The 27,881-nt window shown below is 39.0% G+C and overlaps 1 protein-coding gene across 4 annotated transcripts; it reads left to right on the top strand.

The window, feature by feature from the left end:
* The first annotated feature begins 170 nt into the window (after positions 1–170).
* On the top strand, positions 171–27,646 carry letm1 (leucine zipper-EF-hand containing transmembrane protein 1). 4 transcript variants are annotated; one of them, XM_034126745.1, is made up of 15 exons: positions 171–513; positions 6,856–6,913; positions 7,515–8,007; positions 11,576–11,719; positions 12,456–12,593; positions 13,191–13,394; positions 13,545–13,664; positions 13,838–13,969; positions 14,549–14,707; positions 15,841–15,930; positions 16,296–16,328; positions 17,242–17,376; positions 18,321–18,514; positions 20,754–20,892; positions 22,814–27,646. In XM_034126745.1, the coding sequence occupies exons 1-15, from the start codon at positions 429–431 to the stop codon at positions 22,961–22,963; spliced, it is 2,274 nt and encodes a 757-aa protein (XP_033982636.1). In that variant the 5' UTR covers positions 171–428; the 3' UTR covers positions 22,964–27,646. The 4 variants fall into 4 exon arrangements, with proteins under 4 accessions (XP_033982636.1, XP_033982567.1, XP_033982749.1 ...); XM_034126676.1 differs by having other exon boundaries at positions 20,736–20,892; XM_034126858.1 differs by lacking the exon at positions 16,296–16,328.
* Positions 27,647–27,881: the final 235 nt, after the last annotated feature.

The raw sequence follows: 27,881 nt of genomic DNA, 5'->3' as shown, positions 1-27,881 counted from the left end.
TGGTTGTTACATGTCTGTTTTAGTAACATTGTGTAGGTTAAGGGCAGGCCAAGAGGCCCTTGACACCTTTGTCCCGGAAAGTGTCCAACACGGAAACACATGCTTTTATTTTATAAACAAACCGGAAGTCTTTCATAACCTCAAGCTGCTTAACAATAACCCCAGTTTGACGTCAGTCGGGAGCCGGGTTCGGTTAGCTGTCATCTGCGTAGAAGGGAAGGGCATGACATGGACCGACATTTTCCGGTGTACAGTTATACATGCGTAGTAGCTTGTTGAAAGCAAACAAGTATTTTTTGGGGTGTTATTTCTTTATGTGACAAAGTTAGCGGTTTATTTCGTATTGACTACGCACTGGCTAGCTAGCAGGCTAACTAGCTCTTAACTTACTGTAACTGTTTAAAGGAGTTCAAACAGAAAGCCTCCGCATGGCGTTAATCCTGTTGACGAGGTCCCGGGCACCTTTAATGAAAACATCCAGGTCGTTAAAGAACGAATTCAGGAAAAGTAAAGGTAAGACTTGATTATGATAATTTGTTATGCTGCTTTTTAAGTTACTAAGTGTTAATAATGACTGGTATGGAGGCGAGCTAAAGCTAACAAAAACGTAGCATCCAGAGGAGTCATGTCGCGTTTATTTACAGGCTGGGTTTTCAGGAAGATGGTGGATTACTCAAGGTGATTGAATAACTGGGCATCACATTTAAATCGCCTCTAATTCAAAATGTAAAGATATACATCCGTTACTATTCTGCTTAAAGGCTCTATTGCACGTAAAGCTTTTGTGTTATCAAATTGTCGCCTGACTGAACCGCACCTTTTCTGATATCCCATCAGTAAGGAGTCAAAACATGATGGGGGATTCAGGTTATATGAGGACAACCCTGCTTTAGCTGTTTAGCGCCCCCTCTTTCTACTGCAGTCTGTGAGGATGCTCCGTGTTATGGCAGGCAGGATCCTGTCTGTTTATCCAGCATCCACAAGAAACCTGTTTATTATGACTATAGAGACGAAATAAAGCCAGTAATTAACAAGTATCATGATCAGTCCTGTATGCAGGAGCCTTGGGTTGGCCATGTTTGTGCTTTTGGGAAGATGGTGGATGCCTCAAGGTGACAGGATAACCAAGCATCATATTTTAAACCACCTGTCATTTATTATGGTTTCTACTTTGCATGAAGGTTATATTGCATAAGGTTTAGGTTTGTCAGTTTGCGAGGCTCTGCAGTTTGCACCCATTCTGATCAATAAGGAGCAAAACACGATTTGGGATGCAGGTTATCTGAGGACAACCTGGCGTCTGTTATTGCTGCAGAGCGCCCCCTCCTCTCCACTGCAGCCTGTGAGGATGCTTGTTGTTAGTGCAGGCAGGTCCCCCTTTAAAATCAGCATTCACAAGATACCCGAATATCAAAGCGAGATGTTTTTGTTGGATATAAAACGAATGACACTATTTTTTGTGCCGATTTTGTGATCCTGTAGCACAGTTTATCTAGGTTGTATTACTATTGTTTATGTTTGGACAAGCATGGGAAATGTTGAGCCACAAGAAGGTTAAATGAAGCAAATGCAGAGCCCTGTGAGGATGTTGTGCATTTTCAAACATGTGACTTATTTATTTGAATACACAGAATATGTCTCACCATTTTAATTATGCAATAAGATATCATGGGTTAGGTTTTTTAGGGGTGTTATTCTATGCATATGTGCACAATAAATGAATCTCATACAAAGAGAAAGGATGCTTTGTACCAGATTTGGCTTCTAGCTACTTTATACCTGCAGTCCCTGGGCAGGAGGACACAAACACTTTGCAGGTATCTTTGTGCTACCTTTACAGTGTAATCCAAGCTTTTAGTATTTAATAAATTGTCTCTGGGTGTATGAAAGTATAGTGGAAAATTCTGCAAATCATTGAGCAATCATTTTTGATCAACAAACACAGTTATTTGTCACATATTTAACACATTAGACTAAACATGCATTCCTGGTTTCTCAATTCATTTCCAAGAAAATGACAGGGTCACAATATACTGTATGGCAATATATGTTTTTTTTTGTATGATCTTAAACTGGGCAGTAGTCAAAGTAAATGTGGCTGCAGACCAACTCAGTAATTTCCTATCACAAATGTTTTGATAATGTTCGCATGTTAGCCGTTGTATAACCGGATATTAAGGTCGTATATTTCCCTGCACCTTTTGTGTTAAATACAATGTGTAACGTGTATCACAGTTGTCAGGAAGAAGATATTAGAGGTCAAAGCTACGGAAGAAATAGTTCTCGAGTAGTGTGATTTCATGTCTCTTAGTTGGTGCATTAAAGCTTTGCTTATAAATAGATGAGTAGGTCATAAAGGGAATTTGTCTGTCTGCACTGGCCTGACTGAGGCTGAGCACTTGGCTTTGGGCCCAGAGTATCAGACGAATTGTGGTGCTTTCACAAGGAAAGGTCAGTGCCTCTCCTAAATCCGCCTGAGACAGGCTGAGCGTAGTTTCCCCTTTCTTTACGTCTCTTCCGCTGACAGGAGAGCTTAATTACATGCAGCTAGTGTGGAGGACACTACTATATTCTGGTACAATAATAATAACCAGCCAATAAAGAGTCAGCATTTAGTTCCATAATAATAGTGACCAATGGGCTACATTAACTCTTGAACATTGACCAGCTTGCAGTTTTTGCAGATTGGATTTGAAGCAGTCATCAAACTAAGGTTGCAAGGTCAGAAGTAGTAAAGGTTATGGCATTATCTAACACAGTGTAAATAAACTACAGGAGAAATGATAAGGTTTTCGTTGTAATAAAGTGATGGTAAACATGCACTGTTGTAAGTGTCCTATTAGTTATTGTTTCAAGGTGCCATCTGCTACAATATGAAACAGTGTATATATTTTTGATTAACTTATTCTATGCTTGTTTAAAGCCCTGTTTACACGCATTTAGCATTTCTATTTGAAAATGTATATTTTGGTCGTCTGTTCACTTATTGTCAGTGTGACCGAGAGCGTTGTCCAAGGGGAAATAATGACCCAGAAACGTCATATTTGATGGACAGTGTGACAGAAGAAGATACTTGACATTTGAGAGCCACTAAAGCCACATAGACAGAAAGTCTTGCATATCAAAACGCACCGCAGTCTGGACGTTGGCTTAGCAACATACTGTCCAGTTAACAACTTTATTTTTAGTTTATGGTTTGTTTTTAAGTTGCCAGTGTGTAAACTATATTACTATGTTAATAGTAGCTATGTAAAATATATATAATCAATGTCAATTAAGCTCATAATGGCCCTGGATTTAGAGCACAATGCAAGGAATCATCTTTGGTGGGAGCAATCCTATGAATTGCATAAGATCCAATCTGAGATGTTAAAAGACCCTGTATGGATCGTTTTTGTGCAACACGTCATTATATTTGTTGAAATGGGTGAGAACCAAAGTATCAACTTGTGAGTTGAGCTGGCTCCAGGGTGCACACAAACACATGAAGTGATTTAACACAAAACAGACTCACAGCTTCAGGCTGCGGGTCAAACATCAAGCAGCGATCGCATGTAACGTCAAGCAGGCGTAGCAGGGCATGACTGGGTCATGACCTTTCAAGGCTAGACCCTGTTTAAAAACAAAAATGGGTCAAAACCGAAGACCATTGTTATCATAATCCTACCCAACACCAATTAATACAGAATACTCTTCTGTTAGGGCTGCTCGATTATGGCAAAAATCATAATCTCGATTATTTGGGTCAATAATTGATATCACGATTATTAAAAACGATTATCCATTTACTTTGAAAACATGAATTTATTGAGAAAAGAAAATGTGAACAATATGTTTTTAACAGTTGATTACCCTGAACTGTAAGTATAATTCAACTGAAAAACCAATAATAACATTTTTATACATTTAAAAAAGAAATAAAGAAATAAAAAAAGTATCGTTTTATTTCGATTATGTTGTTTTCATAATCGTTGCAAGCCAAAATCGTAATTGCGATTAAAATACGATTAATTGAGCAGCCCTATCTTCTGTAGAAATATTACATCTGAGATGTGCAGATAAATAAATAAGATAGTAGTGCTTTGATTTGAAATCAAATGTTGCTCCCATGCTAAAGAAGTTTATTCTGATTTGATTTTCTGTGGTCATTAGAGAAAAAACACTAGAATCATTTTCAGTTTTACTTTACTAGAATATGGTTAAAGTTTGTGTCATAATCTCTTCTTTATTCTGCAAGTTTGTGTCTACACAGTAAGACATGAATGATTGCCAGAGAAACAGAGAATTCAATTGCATAAGTGAAGTTAACTTTGAAATAAATCTCCAGAATTGTAATTTCTCCACTCTGTATAAACATGCGTCTCACGTTGTTGTTGCTCCTTCTGGAGTTTCTATAATTTTTTCCATTAAAGGCATTTTAGGGAGAATATTCATTAACTGAAGCAAGGGCCTAACAATAAAGGGTGTTATATACACTAGTGCTTTATTTTATGTTATATGGTGACAATCCATGATAATTGGTTAAATAATTAAAAACCAAACCTTAACCCTATTTTAAAATTCACACAAGGTTTAGTATTGCCCCCATGGAATATTAAAGGTGGGGTGGGTAAGTTTGAGAAACCGGCTCGAGATACACTTTTTGTTATATTCCATGGAATGCTCTTAACATCCCAATAGCAATGAATATCTTAAGTGCTTTGACAATAAATCCATTAAAAAATGTCATCTGTGGAAGCCGTAGTACTGTAAAAAGCACGACCAATCATTTTAGCTGGCCCTGCTAAAATAACTGGATGGCCTACCTGCCTGTCAGCCTTCCATCTGTGCACAAACTTATCTCGTGCCCTCATTGGTCATGTGCGCGTTCGTGTGTGTTGGAGGAGGGGCTCTGTAAGGAAGTGGCAGATTTTTTCCGGTTGTGTATTTTCTAATTCTAGCACACTCGAGCTGGTTTCTCCAAAATTACCTACCCCACCTTTAAGTACTCCTTTTTTAAGATATAAGGTCCTCTTAATGGTTGTCAATGTGTTAAAGCAACACATCAACTAGCAGGAACACAGCTAGTATAGTGGTATTACCATAGACTGTATATATAAAGGGTATTACCTAGTGCCATACATCTGTACACTTGTTAAAATAAACATATTTTCGTGTAGCTCTAAAGTGTATCCATTTTGAATTATGATAGTTGTGCAACCAGAATTACAAAGTGAAAGTGAAAAGTGAAATATCTTTGACTAAATGTGAAAGCAAAACTGTAAACCCCCCAAGAGGATCAAACCCAGAGGCTGAGGTTATACTGCTTGACCTGCTACAGGGTTAGCTAATCTACTGTATTTCTAGCCTTTTCTTTCTTTACTACATGAGGCGGCCGCTCAGCCACAAAGGTGACACTGTTCCAGTAAACTCTGTCCTGCTGGCTGCCGGCCACCGCCTGACATGTTCAACCAGGCCTCCCTGGATCCACTGCAGTGGGCCATGTGAGCGCAGGAGGGAGGGCGTGGTTAGGCCATGTGCTCTGACCTGATTGGTTGAAAGTGTCTCACTATACCGCCTCCTCTCTGCATGTACATCAAACTGAAGGGGGCCTCAGGGGTTTGGGAGCCCTGTTGGCCTCCCAGGGTCAGGGTGGCCTCCAAGACAGATCAGTGTAAAGACAATAACAGAAGAATGTAGCACCTCATTTGTGTGGAAGAGGTATTTGCAGATACATTAAGTAAAATAAAGATATTTATTAATATCAATTAATATTACTAATGCATTAATGTGTACGCTGTGTTTTTGTTTGTAGATGTATTACATTATGCAAATGTTAACTCCTTAGGCGCTTTCACACCGGAGTACTTTTCCCAGGAATAGTTCCGATATTTCTTGGGATTTTGCGTTCACACCAAAAAGATCTGGAACTAGAACTTAGTTCGCTCTAACCTTTTCACCCCCAGATAGTTCCTGCTAGAGAGCAGGGACTTTCCTGGGGAGAAAATGGTTCGTGGGTGTGTCGGCCACACTAACAATTTCTGATTGGCTGTGCGAATTGCAAACCACGCCCCGTAAAACTCAGAAAAGTTTTGTGAAGCCGCCATTTTATTTGTTCACATTAGCATTATTAGCATTAGCCCAGCGCACCAACGGAGAGAGACTAACTTATGGCAACACAAAATAAAACGGTGGAGCGGTGGAGTGATGAGGAGGTGTCGGCGCTTCTGGCGATTTACCCAGGACTTCGGGTGGCGATTTACGCCGTGAAGTTGTTTGTGGCCTGCCAGTAAACCCAAAGCAGAAGAAGAAGAAGTGACTTCATTTGCGTAATCCTCCCTCAGGGACTTATTCCGGTGTGAACGCGATCTACTCTTTAGTTCCAGGAACTAAAGAGTTCGGGGGAACTAAGTGCCGCAAAGTACTTGGTGTGAAAGCGGCTCTTGTATCTGTTGAGTAGTTTATTATACAGCATGGCATCATATTCCATAGGATCATTATAGGTACTAAAAAGTACCTCAATATTGCAGTACAGAAGTACCTGCTTAAATTCTATTGCTACAATTAGTAAAGCCTGAATGAAGATGGCAGCAGACTGTAGGTATACATTATTAGATACACTATCACTAAAGGCATCAGGAGGGACTTCACGTTATATGATGTTATTGCATAAACAGTTACAAGTGCTGCTTTGTGGTTTTGCTCAAGTCATTTCTGGGTCAGAGAAAAAGTAGCATTAAAGTATCAGACCGGTTAAAACCTGAATAAAGCTGCTGAAATCCCTCAGTTTTCTCTATGTATGTTTTCATGTCCCTCTCTGTCTAATGACTGATTTTCAGAAGATAGCTGCTCATGTTGTTTTTCTCCTCCTTTCAGGGAAAGTACAAGATGGTGCCTGTTTCAACTCCACAGCGCTCAGACTCTCCAGTCAAAAGTAAGCCAATTAAATGCTACAGTTTCTATATGTCCCGCACACATCTGAGAGAAGCTTATATTGGCCTAATTTGAAACCCAAGAATTTAAAAGGTCTTCCGTGCGGTATAATATTACGTTTTGAGATTTGCACTCAGTTTCAAAGGACTTTAAAGCTTTTGCGGTTTCTTGGATTTTGCTATTATGTAAAAAGAAAAAAGCCCCTTTTCAAGCCTGGTTCAAATTCTTGCAGATAAGTGACCCATGTTAAATCTTAAATCTTAAACTTCAAAGTCATCTTTTGAGGTGTTGTTTTTTGCTTATTTAGTCTAGTATACCTTTACTGTACTTTTCCGAACCTCATTTTAAAAGATTGCAAACTAGGCCAATTTCACAAGAAGTGTTTACCAGAATTTTGAAATCATCAACATATTCACAATATGTTCATGTTGTGAAAAACTTTAATTCCTATTCATTTTGAAAATGTTGTTCCAATAGGCTATTAAACTGACTGATATTGTATTCTATATATACAGTCTATGATTCTAATACATTTGATCTCATAATTCTTTAAGACTTAGCATGTCTTTGTTCTAATGCTCTTTATCTTGGTGTATTCTTAGACTTGATGGGCTCCGGCTGGGCAGTTTGGCCCAGGCCTCTCCCTCTGGCCCTTCCCTCCTCCTGTCAGATGGGTATGTGGGCTCCAGCCAGAGCCCGGACTCCCAGCGCCTCCACTGTGCTTTTATGTTGGGGGCCTCCTCTTCAGGGTACCCCGCCATCACAACAGGGCCCCAGTGGACGTTAGCCCGACCACAGGACATCCGAGGTGTGAGGTGGATACACACCTCCAGGAGGAGATGGGATGACTCCAAGGTGGAGAAGTCCCTGCGTATATTAAAGGACAAGAAAAAGACGATGGAGGAAGGCGGGCCGGTGTACAGACCCATGCAGGATTCAGAGCGCGTGAGGAGGTCCGTCCGACAGTGGATTGTTGACGAAGTCAAACACTACTACCACGGCTTCAGGCTGCTGTGGATCGACACCACCATCGCTGGGCGCATGCTGTGGCAGGTGCTGAACGGACACCCGCTGTCCCGCCGAGAGAGGAGACAGGTGAGGCCTGCAGGGGGAATATCCTGTATGAAAGGTTCCTCTGGGGGACATATCTGTTAGAATTATGCTTTCATTAAATGTGTTTATTTAAAGGGACATGCTTTTTTAGTAATGCGACCCCTCACATTCACACATCTATTAACATTGTTCCACATTTGGCTTGTAAACAGCTCTACTGGAATATTGGGTTTTCAGTTATTCTTTATTCGGTTCCTTGTACTGAAAGCTGACGTTCCAAAAATAAATGCATTAAAGTGTAGTTATTTTTTGCTAAAAGGTCAGAATCAGAATCAGTTTGCAGGTCTCCCTTGAAAAAGAGATCTATGATCTCAAGGGACCAATCTGGTTAAATAAAGGTTTGAAATGAAAAAAAGGTAATCGTAAAGGTAAAAGTTACGACCACAGTTAGCTACAGTCGGAGCAGCCCTAAAGTATGAGGTACAGTAGGTGTATTTTAACACCATATATCTTCCTTCCTTACAGTCTTGATGCAGCATTAACTGGTAAACCCCTCCCTTGAAGAGCATTACAATGATCCAAGCTTAGCAACTAGCTCAGCTCAGCACAGCATGTATGGATGTATGGTGTCTTTTTGCTTGAAAGATGCAGCTTTAGCCTTAGTCTTTTAAGATTGTATTATGTATGTCATCAAGTGGATATGTTTGAGTCTCCAACATGATTCTCTTTTTCCAATGAGTCAGCTGGAAAACATTAAAAAGACCACAAAACATGTCTCTTTCAAACATTTCATGTGGCTAACTTTAGCTGAAACAGCTAGCTAGCTAGAGCTGCCAAAACCTGTTGACATGTTAGTCTGCAAATTGCTAGTTGCTGTTGAATCAAGGATGGTTGCAATTGTAAACAGCATTATGTGCTGTGTGGTACAAGGAAAGCTTGACAGAAGTAATGAAACTTATCAGGCAGGGCTTAGCAAACATACATTACTGGTAACATGTGACCACGTCTGGTAAGTAAATGAATTCTGTCAGATATTTGAACAGAAACAAAGTATGAATCAATCAGCCATTGTTTCCAATGAAGCATTTTTTCCAGTCAGAGTTTACAGAGTGGATTAGCAGCATGAGTTTAAAGACCAGAGATGACTGAGCACGGTTTAAGTCCGACAGCCCAGACATCTTGTTCTGTACGGTTTAATCCATAGCTTCTCAAACCTAATGGGATCAATTAAAGAAATTGGCTACAGTGTGAGTGTTTACTAACCAGGCGCTCAGCAGATTGTGCTGTGTGGTTAAAGCTCTTTAGGAAGAGGCTTTATCTTTGAAAATAAAACTCATTTAACTTTAGCTTCACACAAAGCGTACATTAGCCAAAGTTTCCAAGCATTGTTTCGGTGGTTGATGCTTCCCAAACAGCATTCCTTGAAGTAAACAGTAGTACATATTTGCACAAAAGGAAAACCGCTATTTGATGAAATCTTGTTAAAGTGCGACTTTATTTTGAACTTAAAATTCTTCATTATTTTACCTCCTTTGCAAGTTGTAAAGGAATACAAATGTTTAAAGGACATATTCTTTGCCGTGACCTGCCTCTTGTTTTGAATCGGCCTGCAGTCAGGGAAGTTGTCTGTATTGATCCCAGTGTTACTGCAGTACTCTGATGCAGGTGCGGGCACTCAGGTGTTATTTCAGGCAAGATGAGCAGGTCAGATCAGGTGACACTACTTTTATAAGACAGGATGCTACAGACTTAGTGGACCCACTTGGCAAGTTGTGAGTGTGGCTGCTCTTTAAAAGGCCTCTGCTGCTAATGCTGTTTAACTAGATATATCACTTTAAAATAATGTTTGACTGATAAAAACTTTTCTTGAACATTCGAAAATGTACAGCGAAGTATTAACAGTTGGGCTGGTGAATGTATCCTGCCATGAAAATCACACTTTACTAAAAAGCCTTAAGAGAGTTTTTCTTTACAAGGATAATAATTAAATACTTGCTATAATAAGTTCATAGCAGGAGCATATACAGGAATGTACAGGTGTTTTTCTTCCAGACATGGCTGCAGAGGCGTGTTTACAATGCAGTTTCACAAGTTATACTGACACAAAGATAATGGGACCCCTCGTGCTTTGCAAAGCGATGGTGCAACAGTACAAAGCAGAGCTGAAATACGCCTGGTCCCTACAGTGACTCTTTGCTGCAGATGACAACAGTTTCCCCCCCCCCATTAAACCTCCCCCACCCCCCCATCTGCACCTTTTCAAATGCAGCTGACTCCCTCGGAGTCCATCTCCACCCCATTCATCCAACCTGCACCGCCATCGCCTACTTAATCTCCTCCTTTCATATTCCATTTAAGGCTTCTTCTATTTTAATCTGTTACCCCCCCTGCTCCCTCCTTTTGATGTGGAACTCTGGGAGATGATATACATGTCAATGGGCAAGCAGACAAAGGCCTTTTCACTCAGGCCGGCCTAAACCCTTCACCCTACTGGTCCGCTGACATGCAGGAGGAGAAAAAGGGACTTGTGTTTTGGCCTTCTCTACTCCCTTTTCTCTAAGATGGTTGGTTGAGATTGTGTCTCTGGACGGTCAGTAAGCCACAGTTGGATAGCAGAACAATAAAGTAGACTAGCGTTAGCCTGGTACTTCTATACTCTGAGGATTGTTCAGGGTTGTGCTTCACAAATGTGTCCTCACAAGGGGACAGTTCCTGAGCCTTGTGAGGCAGAATGTTCACTTTGGTCTATAGAAAATGACGCAGCATTGAATTAGGAGGTTTCTGTTGCCCTGGGGATGTATGGGGGTTAAAAAAGTGCTGAGTGTAGAAACTAGAGGGATTGAGCAGGGTGATTGTACCAGGAGACAAAGGAAGAAAAAACATTTTCACATATTTAGCCTGTCCCCTCACTGCTGCTCCCTGCTGGAGGCCTGCTCAAACTAAAGCATGCTGGGAATGAATGGTGCTTCAATGTAAAGCAATATTTATCAATGAAAACCAACACAACACAAGCAGACACTGGTTTAGATTGTAATATAATGTGAATACAAGTGCACATGGGTATCAGATTGTGAATACCACACAGTAAACACACACCTGTTTATTCCATATATCCACATAGTCAAATTGTACAGTACAGTCTTTTTTTCTACTCTCCACTTTTATCTTATTCTAATTTATATGAATACATTTGAACTATTCCTGTCAATTTACTCACTGTTTAATTGCATTTATTTGTATTTCTTTCTTTCTTTTCATTGGAGGTTGCCTTAAGATTTCATTGCCAACAAAGTTGTAGCTGTTGTGTGTATGATAATAAGCATTTTAATATTTGAAACCAGTCTCATTTTAAATAATTTCCTTAATGTAAAGGCAAGGCAAGGCAAGTGTATTTATATAGCACCTTTCAGCACACGGCAATTCAAAGTGCTTTACAAAATACAATAAAAGACATTTAAGAAGAAATACAGCAGAAACACATTATAAAATGGCATTTAAAAACAGGCATTAAAAAGCAACAGGTATAGAATACATGAATAAAAGCCGTACTGCAGTGTGGATATGAAGATAGTTCCTTCTAATTTGAGTTTTTCCAATGTTTTCTCCCCAGTTCCTCAGAACATGTGCCGACGTCTTCAGGCTGGTGCCCTTCCTGGTGTTCATCATCGTCCCCTTCATGGAGTTCCTGCTTCCTGTAGCTCTGAAACTCTTCCCCAACATGCTGCCGTCCACCTTCGAGACAAAGTCAAAGAAGGTAATCATACTTTTCATTTTGAATAAATCTGTATGTGTTTCAGATCTTCATTGTATTCCAATTATGGCTGAGACAAAATAGCATCAAAGACCGCAACTAACAATACTTTTTATAATCAAATCATCAGCTATGGAGTGTATGTCATTGTTTTGCGATGGATTTTTTTTTAATATGGCAGTCCATTGAGAACACGTTGACATTTGAATGATTAAAAACAATCCTCCTTCGTTTGAATCCTGAACTTTCACCCAGGATGCTGATGAGGTAATCTGGCTCTTTGTGTTTACTCATCCCAACAGAGGTTAATCCTAATTACAGTCTGATCCACAGCACAGGATCCATCACCTACTTTTCTATATAGTTCACATTTGGCAATGCTCAGAATAAGGCAATGTACATTTCCTGTTTCCATGTTTTTACAAATTCTAAATACTAATATATTTATCATATTTCTTTTGTTTCTCAACCAAAATGCACAACTATTGGAGAACTTTTTTTCCCCTGGTATTATTGTTGTATAAATGGTTGATAAATTAGCAATTTCTTCTGTCAGATTTACCTCCCGTATAATTTAAAACAATACTTGCAAGACTATTACTGACAAGAGCTTAAAGATATTTCTTTCATTCTATGGCACTCTTATCATATAACAATTTTGGCAACACCATGTTCAACAAAATGTGTTTTTTGAAGAATGGGGAGTTTGATTTGAGAGCACATTGAATTTATTTTTCAGGAGGAGAGGTTAAAAACGGAGCTGAGAGTCAAACTGGAGATGGCCAAGTTCTTGCAGGACACCATCGAGGAGATCGCTCTGAGAAACAAAGCGGACCAGGGCAACGTGACGGAGGAGTTCTCCACATTCTTCCAGAAGGTTGGTGTTGGTGTTTACTGAGGCAGAACATTAGGAAAAGCAGACTCAGTACCGCCCTCTGGTGGTGGAAACATTGGTGCCATGTATGTCTGTTGCACTTCAAGGTGGGGTAGGTAATTCACTTCAGAAACACTTTTTGTTATATTCCATGGAATGCTCTTAACATCCCGATAGCAACGAATATATTAAATGCTTTGACAATAAATACATAAAAAAATGTCATCTGTGGAAGCCGCAGCGCTGTAAAAAGCACGACCAATCATCTGAGCCAGGCCGGCTAAAACAACTGGATGGCCTACCTGCCTGTCAGCCTTCCATCTGTGCACAAACTTATCTCGTGCCCTCATTGGTCATGTGCGCGTTTGTGTGTGTTGGAGGAGGGGCTCTGTAAGGAAGTCTGAAGGAAGTGGCAGATTTTTTCCGGTTGTGTATTTTCAAATTCTAGTGCACTCGAGCTGGTTTCTCCAAAATTACATACCCCACCTTTAAGTAAAGCAGTTAAAACCTCATAAATGCAGCAATTTTCCTAAAAACTTTAGCATTCAGACTTCTCTCATTCACAACTTTTTACAATTCATATCTTTATCATGTCTGTAGATACGGAACTCCGGGGAGCGACCCAGTAATGAGCAGATCATCAAATTCTCCAAACTGTTTGAGGACGAGCTGACTCTGGACAACCTGACCCGGCCTCAGCTGGTGGCTCTCTGCCGGCTCCTGGAGCTCCAGTCCATCGGGACCAACAACTTCCTGCGCTTCCAGCTCATCATGAAGCTCAGGGCCATCCGTGCCGATGACAAGGTATGAAACTCAAAATCAACTTGTTTCCACTTTTTACGTTCAAGGGAAATCAGAAATTGGTCAGATGTTATAGGTAGAGCACTTCTGTAGTTACATATTTTAAGAAGACATTTGATGATTTTAATGTCTGTGTGATCTGTGTTTCTCCAGCTGATAGCAGAAGAAGGGGTGGAGAGTCTGAACGTGAACGAGGTGCAGACGGCCTGTCGCGTCAGAGGGATGAGATCTCTCGGAGTCACAGAGGAACGACTGAGAGAGCAACTCGTCCAGGTAACATCAGCAAAAAGAGATAAAGGAGATTTCATATGCAGGGGAACATATGAAACCTCTTTCTATTCATTCCCTCACAGATTCTTTTTAGACTCAAACAATATGAATATGAGTTTAAGTATCTGTTAAATGGTCTCACTGTTCTCACTCACTGTTACATTTGGCTCCTGTAGTGGTTGGAGCTGCATCTGAAGCAGCAGATCCCCACCTCCCTGCTGCTGCTGTCCCGAGCCATGTTCCTCCCCGACACCCTGTCCCCCGCCGACCAGCTGAAGACCACCCTGCAGACGCTGCCCGAAGTGGTGGTACGTTCATATGCTTAGTCTTGTTTACCATAGCAAAATCCACTTTCTCGAAAAGGGCATTGATACTGTTCATATTATATACTGAGAATAATTGGCTTGCAAAATCAGTAGGTAGTAAAAAAAGCTGTTAATATTCTCAGCTGCACCAAAGGCACCTTAGGTTTAGCTTGTGGTTTAAAAAAAATATACAAAAATAAATCTTTGTAATGGAAAGAATAACCTTCTCTATGAGACTTCAGGAACTTAAGTTTGAGGAAATTTGGGGAAAATGGAAAATGTAGATTACCCTGATACGCCCTTCTTTTGTTTAACTGTTTGAATATTTTATTTAATGATCTATCTATACTGTCAATGTTTTATATTGAAAAGAAAACACCCCATGTTCTTGTGTGCTTATTGTTGTTGTTTTGTTAAGAAAAATAATAAAGACGGACCACTCTGTAAAACTATTTAACTACATATGTAGACTGAAGTTGAAATGTGATCCAAAACAAAAATAAAAATGTTAAAAAATTAATGAAATATATATTAAAAAAATGTATCTTTTCACTCAACTCTATCCTACGCTGTCCTCTCCAGACTAAGGAGGCCCAGTCGATGATGGCAGAGATGGAGCGCTCCAAAGTGGACAATAAGGCGAAGCTGGAGAGGACGCTGCAGGAGGAGGTGGCCATACGCCAGGACAACAATGACCGCAAGAACGAGAGGCTGGCCGACGCTGCAGAGAAGGCTGCCAGGGTAACTACTCATTCATCATCTTTTATCTCGATCTTCCAAGAAAATAATTGAGTTACTTAGACACAAACATGTCATTCAAAATGTTTTGATAAAGGTCTCAACATGAACATGTCGTTTCCTGGTTGCTACGTGTGGTCTGCGAGACACCGCGGAACTCAGCCTGAGCACACACACACACTCACAGCCAGGCTGTTCGCCACACAGTTCGCCACACACTCACAGCCTGAGAAAAGATAAGGCTGAGTGAGTGTGTGTGCCGGCGAAACTCCGCGGAGTAGCGCGGCTGAGAAAAGATAAGGCTGAGTGAGTGTGTGTGTGTGTGTGTGAGGAGCTCCATGGATTGGTCCATATGGTCGGCGTTACGTCACTGTGACCAGGAAGAAAAAAATGGAAAAAGAAAAATGTCCAACGAGGCGTTCTGGGGCAGCATAGACACGTCTTTTCTGTGTTAGAGTTTTACTCGCTACAGGGTGTACTTTGAGGGTGTGTGACTTTGCAGACCGTTTACATGCATACAAAGCTACATAACACACAAGGGGACGGGTAATAACCGGAAAAGCATGACATGGGACCTTTAAAATACATAAAACTTCACTTATAAAATGTATGGTGAGGTAATAATAAAATCAAAGCTTTCAGTGCCAAGTTTTGGAAATTGAGAGGTTTTTCTTACACGTTTTGGTCATTACTTAGTTGTTTTACTTAGTTGTTTTACTTAGTTGTTTGTTAAACAATATTTTTATTGAAGTTTTCAAATATAACAAACATTACACATACATAAAACGGTGAGTCTTAGTGGCAGATACAGTGTACTATCAAATGAATAGGCATGTAAATAAGCACAGGTCAGTAGACAGATGATGGATATACATGGATAACAAAGTACAGAAATCTGAAAGAATATGACGTGGGCTACTACACTTTATAATCTTATTGGTCATTACTTAGTTATTGTTATTTTGGAACGATACCCAGCCATATACACCTGTCCCCATGCCAGCTAATTAAGTGTGAAAACTTTAGCTACATTTACGAGGAGCCATGTGTATGTTATCCTACAGATTATAAAACGGACATCTTTGACTTTTATTAGTTTATTTGTAATAATAATTTACGCCATCACTGTCCTACAGGAGGTTGAGTTGGAGATGGAGGCGGAGCCGGTTCAAGCTGACAAGGCGGAGACACTGAGGGACACGGCGCCGGTCATAGAACCAGTCAAGGTAACGTCTCCCAACATGCCGTCTGTGAGATCTGTAAAACATTTTGAACGGCTTGCAGGCTTTCAATTTAGTTTGCACTAAGTTGAAATTCGGACATGGAGATTTCTTGGTTCTACATACATTTCAATTTACCATTTTAAAGAAAACAAACTCTCTGAAACTGTGCTTAGCATATCAGATATTTCACAATATTGTATATGTATTTGCATTTAAATGAATGAATGTATCATGTTAATACTAACCTAAGTTTGATCATTTGTGAGGACCCAGTTTCTGTTTGTTATTTACTGATTATTACGCAGACTGTATGTTATTTGTCTCTGACCTGTTGCCACTCTTTCACCGGCGTCTTCTGTACCACACAGTACGAACAGTGGCAGACATTCCTGCGCTACCAGGTTAGGTTTAATGATGTCTCCTCCCAAGTGCCCTTCCTCACATCTATACCAGTTTATCCCTGCACTCACAGTCTCTGGTCTCTTTCTGAGCGGACCCAGATGTGGGTTTAACAGTTTTTGCAAACAATTCTGGCATTTTCCAAAACGATTTCAGCCTGCAATGTTACCTCAGGTTCAGTATGAGTAAGAACATAATCCAAATTACTGGAAATAACCTGAAATGCTCATATTTAGCTCTGCTGGGATAGGAAGCAGACAAGGTCAATTAAAGCAACATGGGCAGACCAATCACAGACTGACTCAAAATAATATTGTTTGACTAGAATTTGATATTTTTTACCATTTGAAGCCTAAACAGAGAATACTTTCTAGTGTGCACAAACCATGGCAGTCGTGGACTAAATGAACCAATATTCCCTGAATTATTATATAAAAATACCAAACATCTGGTGCTATGAATGCTAAATGCTGATTTGCAAATTCAGTTTGACCCACATCTTCAATATAAGGACTTCTCCTTCACTTTTGCTTGTGGATCCTTCCAGGCAGTATCACTGACCCATGTTGAACCTTTCCCCTCTCACTAACGTCTTGTGTAGCTCCACAGTTCTCTCCATCATGTGGTAATGGGTTTTTGGGTTAAGGGGAGTATCCCAGTGTCCCCTAAAGCGTCCCTCTTTACCCATTTGGTGTGTTTGGATTAGTCTTTTATGTGGTTTTATATGAAAGGCACATGTGTTACCGGTTATATGACATTTTGGACCTACTTTGTATCCACTTTGGAGGGAAAATACGACTTTAAGATGACATGTTTATCCTTCAGTAACTAAAAGTTGTCTATGATTTCACAACTGGGACCTATCATTTCTGACAGTTAGGAGCACATTTCTAAAATCCTTTGTTTGTGTTTCAGGGTGAGGAGATCACCAAAGAGGAGATCGACATGTTGAGTGACGCATGCTGTAAGCTGAAGGGCCAGAAGAGGCTGCTGACTCTGGAGAAAGAGGAGCTCGAAGACCTGAAGGACGACGTCCAGGAATACAACGAGGTGCCGCTCTTTGACTCGTAGTTATTGCAGAGAGAAAATGTTCCATCAACCGAATCAAAATCTTTGTATTTGGTGAAATGTAATCGTTGCATCAAAATGATATACATTAAAACTATTATACATTACATTACAATCAACATATCAAAAGGAAACAAGGAAAAATAAGCAGAAATATCATTAATCCTCATACAAACATTAATTTTCACATAAAGGGGTTTTTCAAACAGAGTGCCACAGTGACGCGTCCTAAAACCCGGAAGTAAGCTGCGCATGGGTTCCTTCGACAAAAATGCAATGCAATTTCTCCATAGAATGTTGGAAAATAGCTCGAAATAAGGTCTGTGGTTGACACACATTTAAGAGACGGATCACGTTTTGTTCAGTCGAATAATCTCCACATGTCTACCCTACTTCTAATCTAATCGATAGATTTATGATCGATAGATTCATGATTCGAAAATTATAAAAGTAGGGTAGACATGTGGAGATTATCCGACTGAACAAAACGTGATCCGTCTCTTAAATGCGTGTCAACCACAGACCTTATTTCGAGCTATTTTCCAAAATCCTATGGAGAAATTGCATTGCTTTTTTGTCGAAGGAACCCATGCGCAACTTACTTCCAGGTTTTAGGACGCGTCACTGTGGCACTCTATTAACATAATTTCTAATACTCATGGTCATTTCTTCCATTCCATATATTTCATTTACAAGATCCCCCCATATAGTATCTTATCATCTTTTAACCAACACCTTGTCGTTTGTATAATAATTGCTACTCGTATCACTAGGATCAGGTGGGAAACTTTCTCCTTGATTTCTTCCTTGTTTTCTAAACAGTAGACCAATTGATTTCTTAATTCAGAGAAATACCAAAAATAATTGACTTTCTCTTGTGTCTTTTTGTTGTATGTCTGTTGTGTATTCGCATGTGTTTTTTTTAGGATCTGGAAGAGATAAAGAAGGAGCTCTCTAAGACCGGACAAGAGAAAGCTCTGGAGGAGTCGAAGGCGAGCCAGCGTCTGTCGAAGAGGGTGAACCGAATGATCGGTCGCATCGGTAAGATCATCGGAGAGCTGGAGAAGGACAAGGTCATCCTGGACGGACAGATGGAGAGTGGAACAACCCCACCTGTCGGGTAAGAGCGGAAATCTTATTTGAACCTACACTGCTGCTGTCTCAGGGGGTTCAGAATAGAAAATGGTTCCAATATTGGTCTGAACATCCATTTTGTAGTATATTTTTCAAAGTAAAGGGCTCACGATATTCACATTTTTTTTAGATTGTCAATATAGCCCCTAAAAAGATCAAAACAAAATATCCCTCAATACTTTTCAACCTCGATAATCAGGTCAGAAATACATAATTTATTTCTAAAAAAGGTGCAGTATTTTTCTAAAACAGTTGGTCTCTGTAGTTTTTCAAATGTTACTCAATCAGGAGGAAATGGTTCTTTGTAGGAAACTATTTTAACAGTAAATTAATTCACATTTGGTGTTTTAGTGTGTTTTGGTGCAAAAGGATGATGTAAGTAGGAATACTACTTATTTTATCTCATGAATTAAAACACTTTTTTCTCAGTTATCTTTGATTTTAAAGTGTATATGTCTCTTTTTTTGAGCAGTAATCCGTTTTTATTATGGACTTTTACATTGAAACTATCATCATTATCTTATCACCATCATCCTCTATCGTCATCTTCATCATCATTACGTTTTCAAATGGTGGTGGAGATAATACAAGGAACAACATGTTTTCCTGAAGAGAAACATATGCTGTCAGTTATCATGCTAACCATAAATTCACAATTGCAAAACCGAATCCTAATTTATTTAAATTTTACAGATTATTCTTTATTAGACATAGGGATGCCCGAAGGTAAGCTGCACTGTGGTAAATTGTCATTTGCTTGCTTGCTAAACGCTAACCTCGCATCATTTAACGGTAAGCTGCTGAAATTTTGCTCTAAACGATCAACCAGCTTCCCTTTGTGCTCCATACACCAAAGTGCACCCCATTGGTTGCTGTGTATCCACTTTAATAAACAGTTATTGTTTCTTAATGAATGAAACAAGATGTAATGCTAAGATCTAACTTAAAGGGGACCTATCATGCAAAATGCACTTTTGTACGTCTTTTACACATGAATATGTGTCCCCGATGTTCCAGGGAACTCACCAAGTGTCAGAAAACACAACCCTCTCTATTTTCCTCCATACCCAAATCTCTAAAAAAGGGTCTGCGACGGATCTGATAAAAACTGATCCAGATTTGAACACTGTCCTGACGTCAGGACGGTGGCGCTACGGCTATTGGGCCAACTCCACCAATCAGGAGGAGACAGCCACGGCCATTGCCGTTCGAAAGCGCTGGAGACGCTGTAGTACATATGCCAGGCCTGTAGATGGTGCTGTTCTCACTGAATCAGCCCTTGCTAAAACAGGGCTAAAAAAGTACAAATTAAGCGAAATGAGGCATGGCTAAAATGCATGATCTGTTTGGTATTTTGAAAAAAAAAAGTATAAATATGCCTTATATAGGTATGGTCCTACACTATATTATTAAAATATAGCATGATAGGTCCACTTAAAAGTGCTTGATTTGAATTTAGGAAAACTCAAACCTTATTTGTGTAGTTTTTGTCAGGGATTTACTGACAATCAGTGGTGGACGTATTTGAGTAAAAGTACATAAGTAATATCTGTAAAATGTACTTAAAGTATCAGAACTAAAATAACTCATGATGCAAAAACTCCTACCAGAGTAATTTTGGAGCCTTTAAGGTCTGGAAAATTCATTGTTTTTATAATATGAATATCTTTTTAGACTTTAGGGGCTCTCCTTTTAGTTTTAAAAAGTAAAACTTCAAAATCAATCAATCAATCAATCTGATCAGGTCTACTCAGCAACTTTATTGAAACCATCTTTGAGGCTGTGTAGGGCCTTTGATTTATAACAATATATTTAATATCTCTATTATGTGATTTGTATATTTAAAAAAAAGTTATTAATAAATATAGCGCTTAGAAAACTGTAATGAAAAAAAGTATTATATTTCCCATAAGACAATCATTTGATGTTAAAATTAAAATATGGTAAAATATTAATTAATTCAGCTTTAAACTAAATTTACCAGCTTTAAAAACCAATCGGTTGAATCCGTCTATTGATTCTTAGTAGCATTTTGAGCATGGATTAACTTTGAGGCAGCTTCCACAGTAATGTTCACTCTCACTATCGACGAGGCTTGAAATCAGCGTAATTGGTGTGATCCGGGAACCTCTATTGGGGCATGTTGTCCTCAGACTTCTCCACCACATTTTCCTCACAATTGGTTACATACCGTTTCCTGTATGCAGTGTGTTCTGCTCCTTCAGGGAGAACCTCATCAGCATCGACGAGCTGATCAGCGTCATGCGACAGATCCAGAACATTCCTGAGCACAAGCTGCAGAGCATCGCCGAGTCGCTCGACGACAACAAGGACGGGAAGATCGACATCGACGACGTCATCAAGGTACGTTCACGAGACAACTGAGAAATTAGATATATTCCCCTGATTTGTGGATTCGTATTTTTGTTTTGCGATTTCTTGAATGCGGTTTGTTTTTAATAGGAAAAGGATCAAAACATGTGTTATGGAAGAGAAGGGCTTTATCTAATTAAGCATATCAATTATTGTATTCTGAATGTCTTGAATGCCCTTTAAAACTTTTACTTTTTAAAAAACTTTCACTTTTTTACCTTTCAGTAAGAAGAGTTTGTTTTTTCAAATGACTTTTGCACAACACATTTCTCTATTTTATGTGTATTGGATTGAAGAGGGTGAAGGTTGTTGGCATTTTCTTCTCAATTAAATCTGATCGGGACACAGCAGATTAGCTGAGTTTTGTATTTGGATATATAGTACCTCCGGGAGTTTCTACAGTTTTTATTTTTTTACTATTTAGCCATGAATTTTTTGTTTTATGTAGAAATACTTCGAACACTAATCTCATTTGTTTCACCAAAGACAAAACACTTTAAAATCAGGTCACAAATGTATGCATTCATTTTGCCAAAAGCTCAGTAATTTCCTAAAACAGCTGGTCACCTCAGTATATAGCAAACATAACTAAACTAAAGAAAACATGCTCTTTTTCTCAATATTAGCAAAAGTAGAAACATTATTTATTTATTTATTTAATCGTTTATTTAGCAGGGACAATGCACAGTAATGAACACTTAAAACATTAAAATGTGTCAAGCGTAACAGTGCCAGATTTAGCTTTAAGCTAATTTCCATCCGCAGTCCCTCACAAAACTAATGGCTATAATGAGTGTATTCTCCCCTGTTCGAAAATGAAATGGAATATTTCCTGGCACACGTGACACACCTCCACCTAGCTTCATTACAATCTAGCCATTCGTTTTTCTGTAATCCTATTATGTTATTTAGAAATACTTGAGATATAAAGCAAAGTATTAACGGCTCAAATAATAATAATAATAATAATAAACTTTATTTGTATAGCACCTTTCATGCACAAAGCAGCCCAAAGTGCTTTACAGAAAACATAACAACAATATTAAAATAATATTAAATTAAGTACAGAACAAGATAAAACATTTACAGTGATCCTAATGAAATTCCCTTGAATTAAAGCTCATCCAGAATGCAGCAGCTCGTCTGGTCTTCAACCTTCCTAAATATTCGCACACCACACCGCTCCTCCGCTCCCTTCACTGGCTTCCAGTAACTGCTAGAATCCACTTCATGACACTGGTACTAGTGTACCATGCTGTGAATGGATCTGGCCCTTCCTACATCCAGGACATGGTTAAACCATACACCCCAGCACGTGCACTCCGCTCTGCATCAGCCAAACGGCTCGCTGCACCCGCACTGCGAGGGGGACCCAAGTTCCCATCAGCAAAAACACGTGGGTTTGCTATCCTGGCTCCAACATGGTGGAATGAGCTCCCCATTGACATCAGGACAGCAGAAAGCTTACACATCTTCCGGCGCAGACTGAAAACTCATCTCTTTCGACTCCACTTCGAGCAATAAAATTACTAACAAAGCACTTATATACTAATAAAGGACTGGCTTATCTAAAGCTAGTTGAGTAGCACCTGAAATGTTTTGGCTCTATGAAACCTGATGTACTTATATGATTCTGTCTTCTTCAAGTTTCTATCTTCTTGGTCGAATGCACTTATTGTAAGTCGCTTTGGATAAAAGCGTCAGCTAAATGCAATGTAATGTAAAAAGCTGACAAGAAATTAAAATAGGTTAAAAGAAATTAATTTAAAAAAGACAATTAAAAATGTAAAATAAAAGCAAAACAGATCAAATACAGTAAAATATGGACAATGATTCTATGATAAGCCATATTACAAAGATCGGTTTTTAATTTGCTTTGAAACATTTGCTCTTTTGTCCTGCATTATCCCAGGTGGTGGAGCTGATCGACAATGAGGACATCGACATCTCCACCTCTCAGGTGGCGGACATCATGGTGATGCTGCAGAAGGAGGAGAAGCTGATAGAGAAGGAGAAGGCTAAAGAGAAGGCTGAGAAGGAGGCAGCCACTTCCAACAACTAACTTTTTCCATAAAGACACATAGCGATGTATAAATATAGAAAAAGAGACCACTGACTGGCTCCCGGTCACAGAAAACTCTTCACAGCAGATCGATGTGGACGACCATTAAGAGAGGTAACCGTTGCCTTCTCAAAATGTCGTTTCATCGTAAATTAAAGTCCTGAAAATAATCTAAAAAATCATAAAAGAAGGCAAATTGCCTTTAAAAATGCACAAAATCTAACTTGATAATGTTAAACGTTTCTGTACTAATCATGTAATATATGTTGATTATATGTAACTTATATATCAATGAGTTATTGATAGAGGGAACACAATGGTTATTATTCCAGCATGAGAGATGGCAAAAGAGGAAGTTTAAAGATGATGTTTGGAAAAATATATATTAGGGAGAAATATTGTTTAAAGTTTGAGTTCATTTCTGGACCCTTCTCAGTCATCTTCATTACCATCATTTATTTATTTTCCTCTTTTTGATTTAGTTTATTCATCATGCTCTCATATTGTAACCTTTTGTTATTTCTTTCTGAATGGTACTTGCACAGGGTAGCTTTTTGCTTGCTTTAGTGTAGTATGGTGGCTGCTAACAAATATATAACCACACACAGAAAATCCACAAAAAACATTGAATCATGCGTGAGATTAAAATAATGCTAATTATTCAATCTAATAATAAAAAAAATAATCCTAGCTTTACGTTCATCATTCCCAGTCAATCATAAGTACATGGAGGATTCATGTGTTGGATGTTAATGACTAAAGTTAGCATCAATATTAAAAACTACTGTACTGGATTTTCTTTTTGTACGTAATATTTTGTCTCATTTTAGCGCAGCTCTTCATAGTCATTCTTGTGTATTTTCAATAGATCTCTGATAAATGCCAAAATTGCACGATGGCACATTTAATCATAGCTTTTTGATTCCTAAAACCAATAAACAAACAAAGCCGTTAAGACTGACTGATTTCCCAGCAGTAAGGATAATGCGTATCTTGACACAAAAACAGCCAAACAATTGAAATATCAGTCAGTTGTGTAGAGTAGAAAAGTGTTTATTTGTTTCGTTTTTTTCTGGTTTCTGTCTCGGAAAGTATTTTGCAGTTGTTTGGAGGTTGTCTGCTCGGAAGGTGGAAGTAGTTTTATCTGCAACTAGTTCATTTTATGCACATGAGTAGTGTGATAACTCGTAATCCTGACCTCCATAGCTTGTATACTAAGTGGCCTTTGCTTGACAGAGATATTATGGATCACGAACGGCTGTATATTTTTGGAGTACTATAAGGTAGATAGTCTTCACAGAGAGGATTTACTTGATGTAATTTGGGCTGAAAGAGGCTTTGTTGTAGTTGAAGGTGGTTAGAGGCACACACTGAGTTATTTAGCACTGCAGCCATGAATGTGTGTGGATTGTACAAAGCAATCATTTCAGATAATAATCAAGTCAACTACTGAGCTGCCTTTTCAACTGTGTTCACACTGCAGGCAGCCTGGCCACTGCATTTTTCACAACACATTTAAACAAGTGCTGCAATTAATATTTATTTTGATTTTATTTGTTGCGCTTTGTTTAAACGTTAATCTATAACATGTCAAACAATGGACAAGATGACGGTTTCAAATGATGATTTTTAGTCTGTCCAACACCCATAATCGGGGTTTGGATTCAATTGGTAAAAATAAAACAGGAAAAATTAGCAAATTCTTATAATTTAGAACTTGCAAACAGCCATTGTTCACTCATTCAATTTTTGCCTAATTGATGTCTTACACAAGTACTATATTTTCAAAATGGAGGTATCTGTCAATCAGCTCATTGTTTAATTGAATACTTTCAGCACACTGAGTTGTTTGTCTAGTGGCTCGCAGTGTGAACCCACAGTAAAGGGAAGATTTAGTGTTGGGTACTCTGTGGTGGAACAAACACTTTTTCCTCCACGGTAACCAGAGAGGAGCTCAGGTGTAAACGTCAGAAGACAAAGTGGTGCTTGAGATAGCGCTGAGAGGACGGCGCTTCATTTAATCTGTTCCCGGAATCCGCTGTCATACGTGTGCTTGATTTAGAGCTCGTGGTGCTCTGTCCCGGGTCAGACCCAGCGCTGCAGTCACTCTGATGGGTGCTGATGGGTAAACACTCGCCCCATACATGGGCCCCAGCCAGCTCCTCTGGAGGGTTGTGTTTATGTTCGAGGCGATCCTGCGGGACATGGCATGCTCTGCGCCGCATAAATCAGCCGTCGGTGTAAACACGTCGCAGGAACGCTGTGACAACGTCTCTATTACACTTGGCAGCAGAGAGGGGTGTTTGTGGTCGGGTCGGAGGAGTGTGTGTACGGCTCAGAGGAGTGTGTGTACGTTAGCAGCACTGCCACTGTTTCTAGGCACCGAGGGGCCAAAGGACCGGGGGTATATGTGTGATAGTGATGTATACCAGGGCATCAAGGTCTGGAGAGGATTTAAATGGTATGTGTGTTGATGCAGAGCGCTCCAGGAAAATTAAATTTATTCATCTGTTAATCATTTAATCTGTAAAAAGTGATCTGTCAGCACCCAGGTTTTTGTCCAACCAACAGTCAACAACCTCAATCATTTGTATTTACAATCATATCAATCTAAACTCAAAAGTGTTTGGCATGTTTGGTGAGCGAAATAATTAACAAGTGATCTGTTATTTTCTGTCGATAAACGAATGAAACAACCATTTCAGTTCTAAATTATTCGCATCTTCAAGGTAATTTTTTTGTGTAACAAAGCCCAAACATTTTACAAAATTATAGGATATTCAATATAGAAGCAGAAAATGAAAATTTGCTAATTCTTACACGTGAAATGGTTCCTTTTGACATTATATTTCGGACATGCTAGCGGGATATGATAATAAAACATGAAAACCTGACAAACCTAAAAATGCATTCATGAAATTCTGGAACAAACAATTACATTTTTTACCATTATATGAAAGCAGAATGCTACATGACAGTCACCATTTAAAAAAGTTAGCCTATTTTTACAAAACTTAGATTGTTGTTATTTACAAAACCTCTGCAGGCGTGCATGGTGGTTTGTGATTGTGTGTGGAGCGGAGCAGCGTTCAAAGCTCACCGCTGGCAGCAGTGTTGCACTATGTTTCAGAAAAGTCTTTCTAAGGGAGGAAGAGAGGAGGGATACGGTCGGCAGCAGAGGCATTTTGACAGCGAGCTTAAATAAGTAGTTTTTCATTGGAAACAAAGTCCAGTATGCAGGAGTCTTGTTTTTTTCTCTTTTGGTGACTTTCATTTGACATTTTAGACTCATTGGAAGAAGAAACAGCAGATTTGAGCTCGCTGTCTCTGATTGTCCTCTGCTGAGTATTTCCAATGTGTAAATGCACTATTTGATTTTGATACCGCAGGTGTGTGTGAACTGTTTGGACTCAGGCTGTGTGAGCTGCTTTGTTTTGCGATCTACGATATAAAAACCGTCCTTAAAGATTCCTGTAGAGTTTGAGGAGTTGTATGCTAGAAGAACAAATACTTAAAGCAATAAGTCATTGATGCATCATGTACATAACTTTGTATTTTCCTTTCTTCCTTTTTGAGGCAGAGGTGTGTTTGATTGTAATATATGTAATTTAGAGTCAGTAAGAAAAAAAGGCTGCTATAACCAAAAAGTGACGTGTGGTTTTTGATAGTCTGCTTTTTTGGGAGGTGATGCACTAGTTGGTGATTATTGTATGGAACTATATATTTTTAAGAACCCACTTTTTCCAGGAAGCTACCTTTTTGTAGGATCTTTAAAAATATATGAGATTTGTCTTTGGGTGGAAGTAGGGGGAAAAGGCAGCTGGAGACTGAAACCAGGGTCAGGAGAGTTTTTTAAAGTCAGGGAAACATGATGATGAGTCAGAGTCTAACAGGAGTAACTATCAGGTTCATACTCTGGTCTGGAAACTAAGAAAATAATCAGGTGTAGAAAACTTTAAACATTTTAATTAATAGCGCATCCGCCATCTTTTATCACGAGTTCAGGTGTGTTCAGGCAGAAGGCTAAGCATATATTCCACACTTTTCTACCAGTTTCAAATGTAGAAAATACATATATATTCAAGATTTGTTTGCATGTGTGGAAATGGAAAGACGCATTTTTTTAACATTTCCAAGCGCCGAAAATAAAATGCTATTTGCCTTCTGTCTGAACCGGTCTGAACACACTGTAAATAATTCTAGCCACTTTTAGTTTACATGATATTAATCCCAAACAATAATCAAATTAATTCTAAAAAAGAAATATAGGAATCCAGTGTTGATCTTTTAAGTTTTAATAGTCGAACATCAGAGAAAGAAATCAGGTAACATCTCAACTCAGTTTGAAAGGTGCGGTGAAATCATGCAGTATAAAAGACATAGCCTGCTGGAGGTTTAGTTTTGAGATAATTGTCATGTTATTTATTTATTTAATAAAATTTTGCAATGTTTTTTTTTTTTCTTCATCCAAATGTGGACATATTCTTTAACAACATGACCTGATATCAGAATTTAGTTTGACTAACTTGACCCTCAAATGACTATCTTGACCCTCAAATGACTATCTTGACTCTAAAATGTACAAAAAGCTTCATTTATTTTTAAACACAGATCAAGTGTTAATGTACAGAAACCTTTCAAAAATGAATCATACATGTTGAATAAATTATGGATGATCCTGGATTCTCTTTTTTGTTTGATTTTGTTTTCCCATCACTCATGCTTTGTCTCATTTCCACCCAGCCATTTTAGGTTGTGTGTGTGTCATCTCTAAAGCTCTCCACATTTTCTGTGTTTTGTTTTCCCAAACCCTCAATCTTCACATCACTGCCTCTCCCCACAAAGCCTCCGTACTCCACAGCTGGAGCTCAACCCAGCTAAAATGTTAAAGTCTGAATGTTAACAGATTAAATTAAAG

Source organism: Trematomus bernacchii, unplaced genomic scaffold (assembly GCF_902827165.1).
Source record: "Trematomus bernacchii unplaced genomic scaffold, fTreBer1.1, whole genome shotgun sequence".
Lineage (NCBI taxonomy): Eukaryota > Metazoa > Chordata > Actinopteri > Perciformes > Nototheniidae > Trematomus > Trematomus bernacchii.
Note: the sequence above shows the minus strand (reverse complement) of the source record. Positions and strands in the feature narration are given on the sequence as shown.

What these genes read in the sequence shown, in the direction of transcription:
- letm1 (XM_034126676.1), top strand. Translation starts at nt 429, where the DNA reads ATGGCGTTAATCCTGTTGACGAGGTCCCGGGCACCTTTAATGAAAACA. An exon ending in TGAGAGAGCAACTCGTCCAG is followed by an intron (nt 13,665 to 13,837) that starts GTAACATCAGCA and finishes TGGCTCCTGTAG; the next exon opens with TGGTTGGAGCTGCATCTGAA. An exon ending in ACATCGACGACGTCATCAAG is followed by an intron (nt 20,893 to 22,813) that starts GTACGTTCACGA and finishes GCATTATCCCAG; the next exon opens with GTGGTGGAGCTGATCGACAA.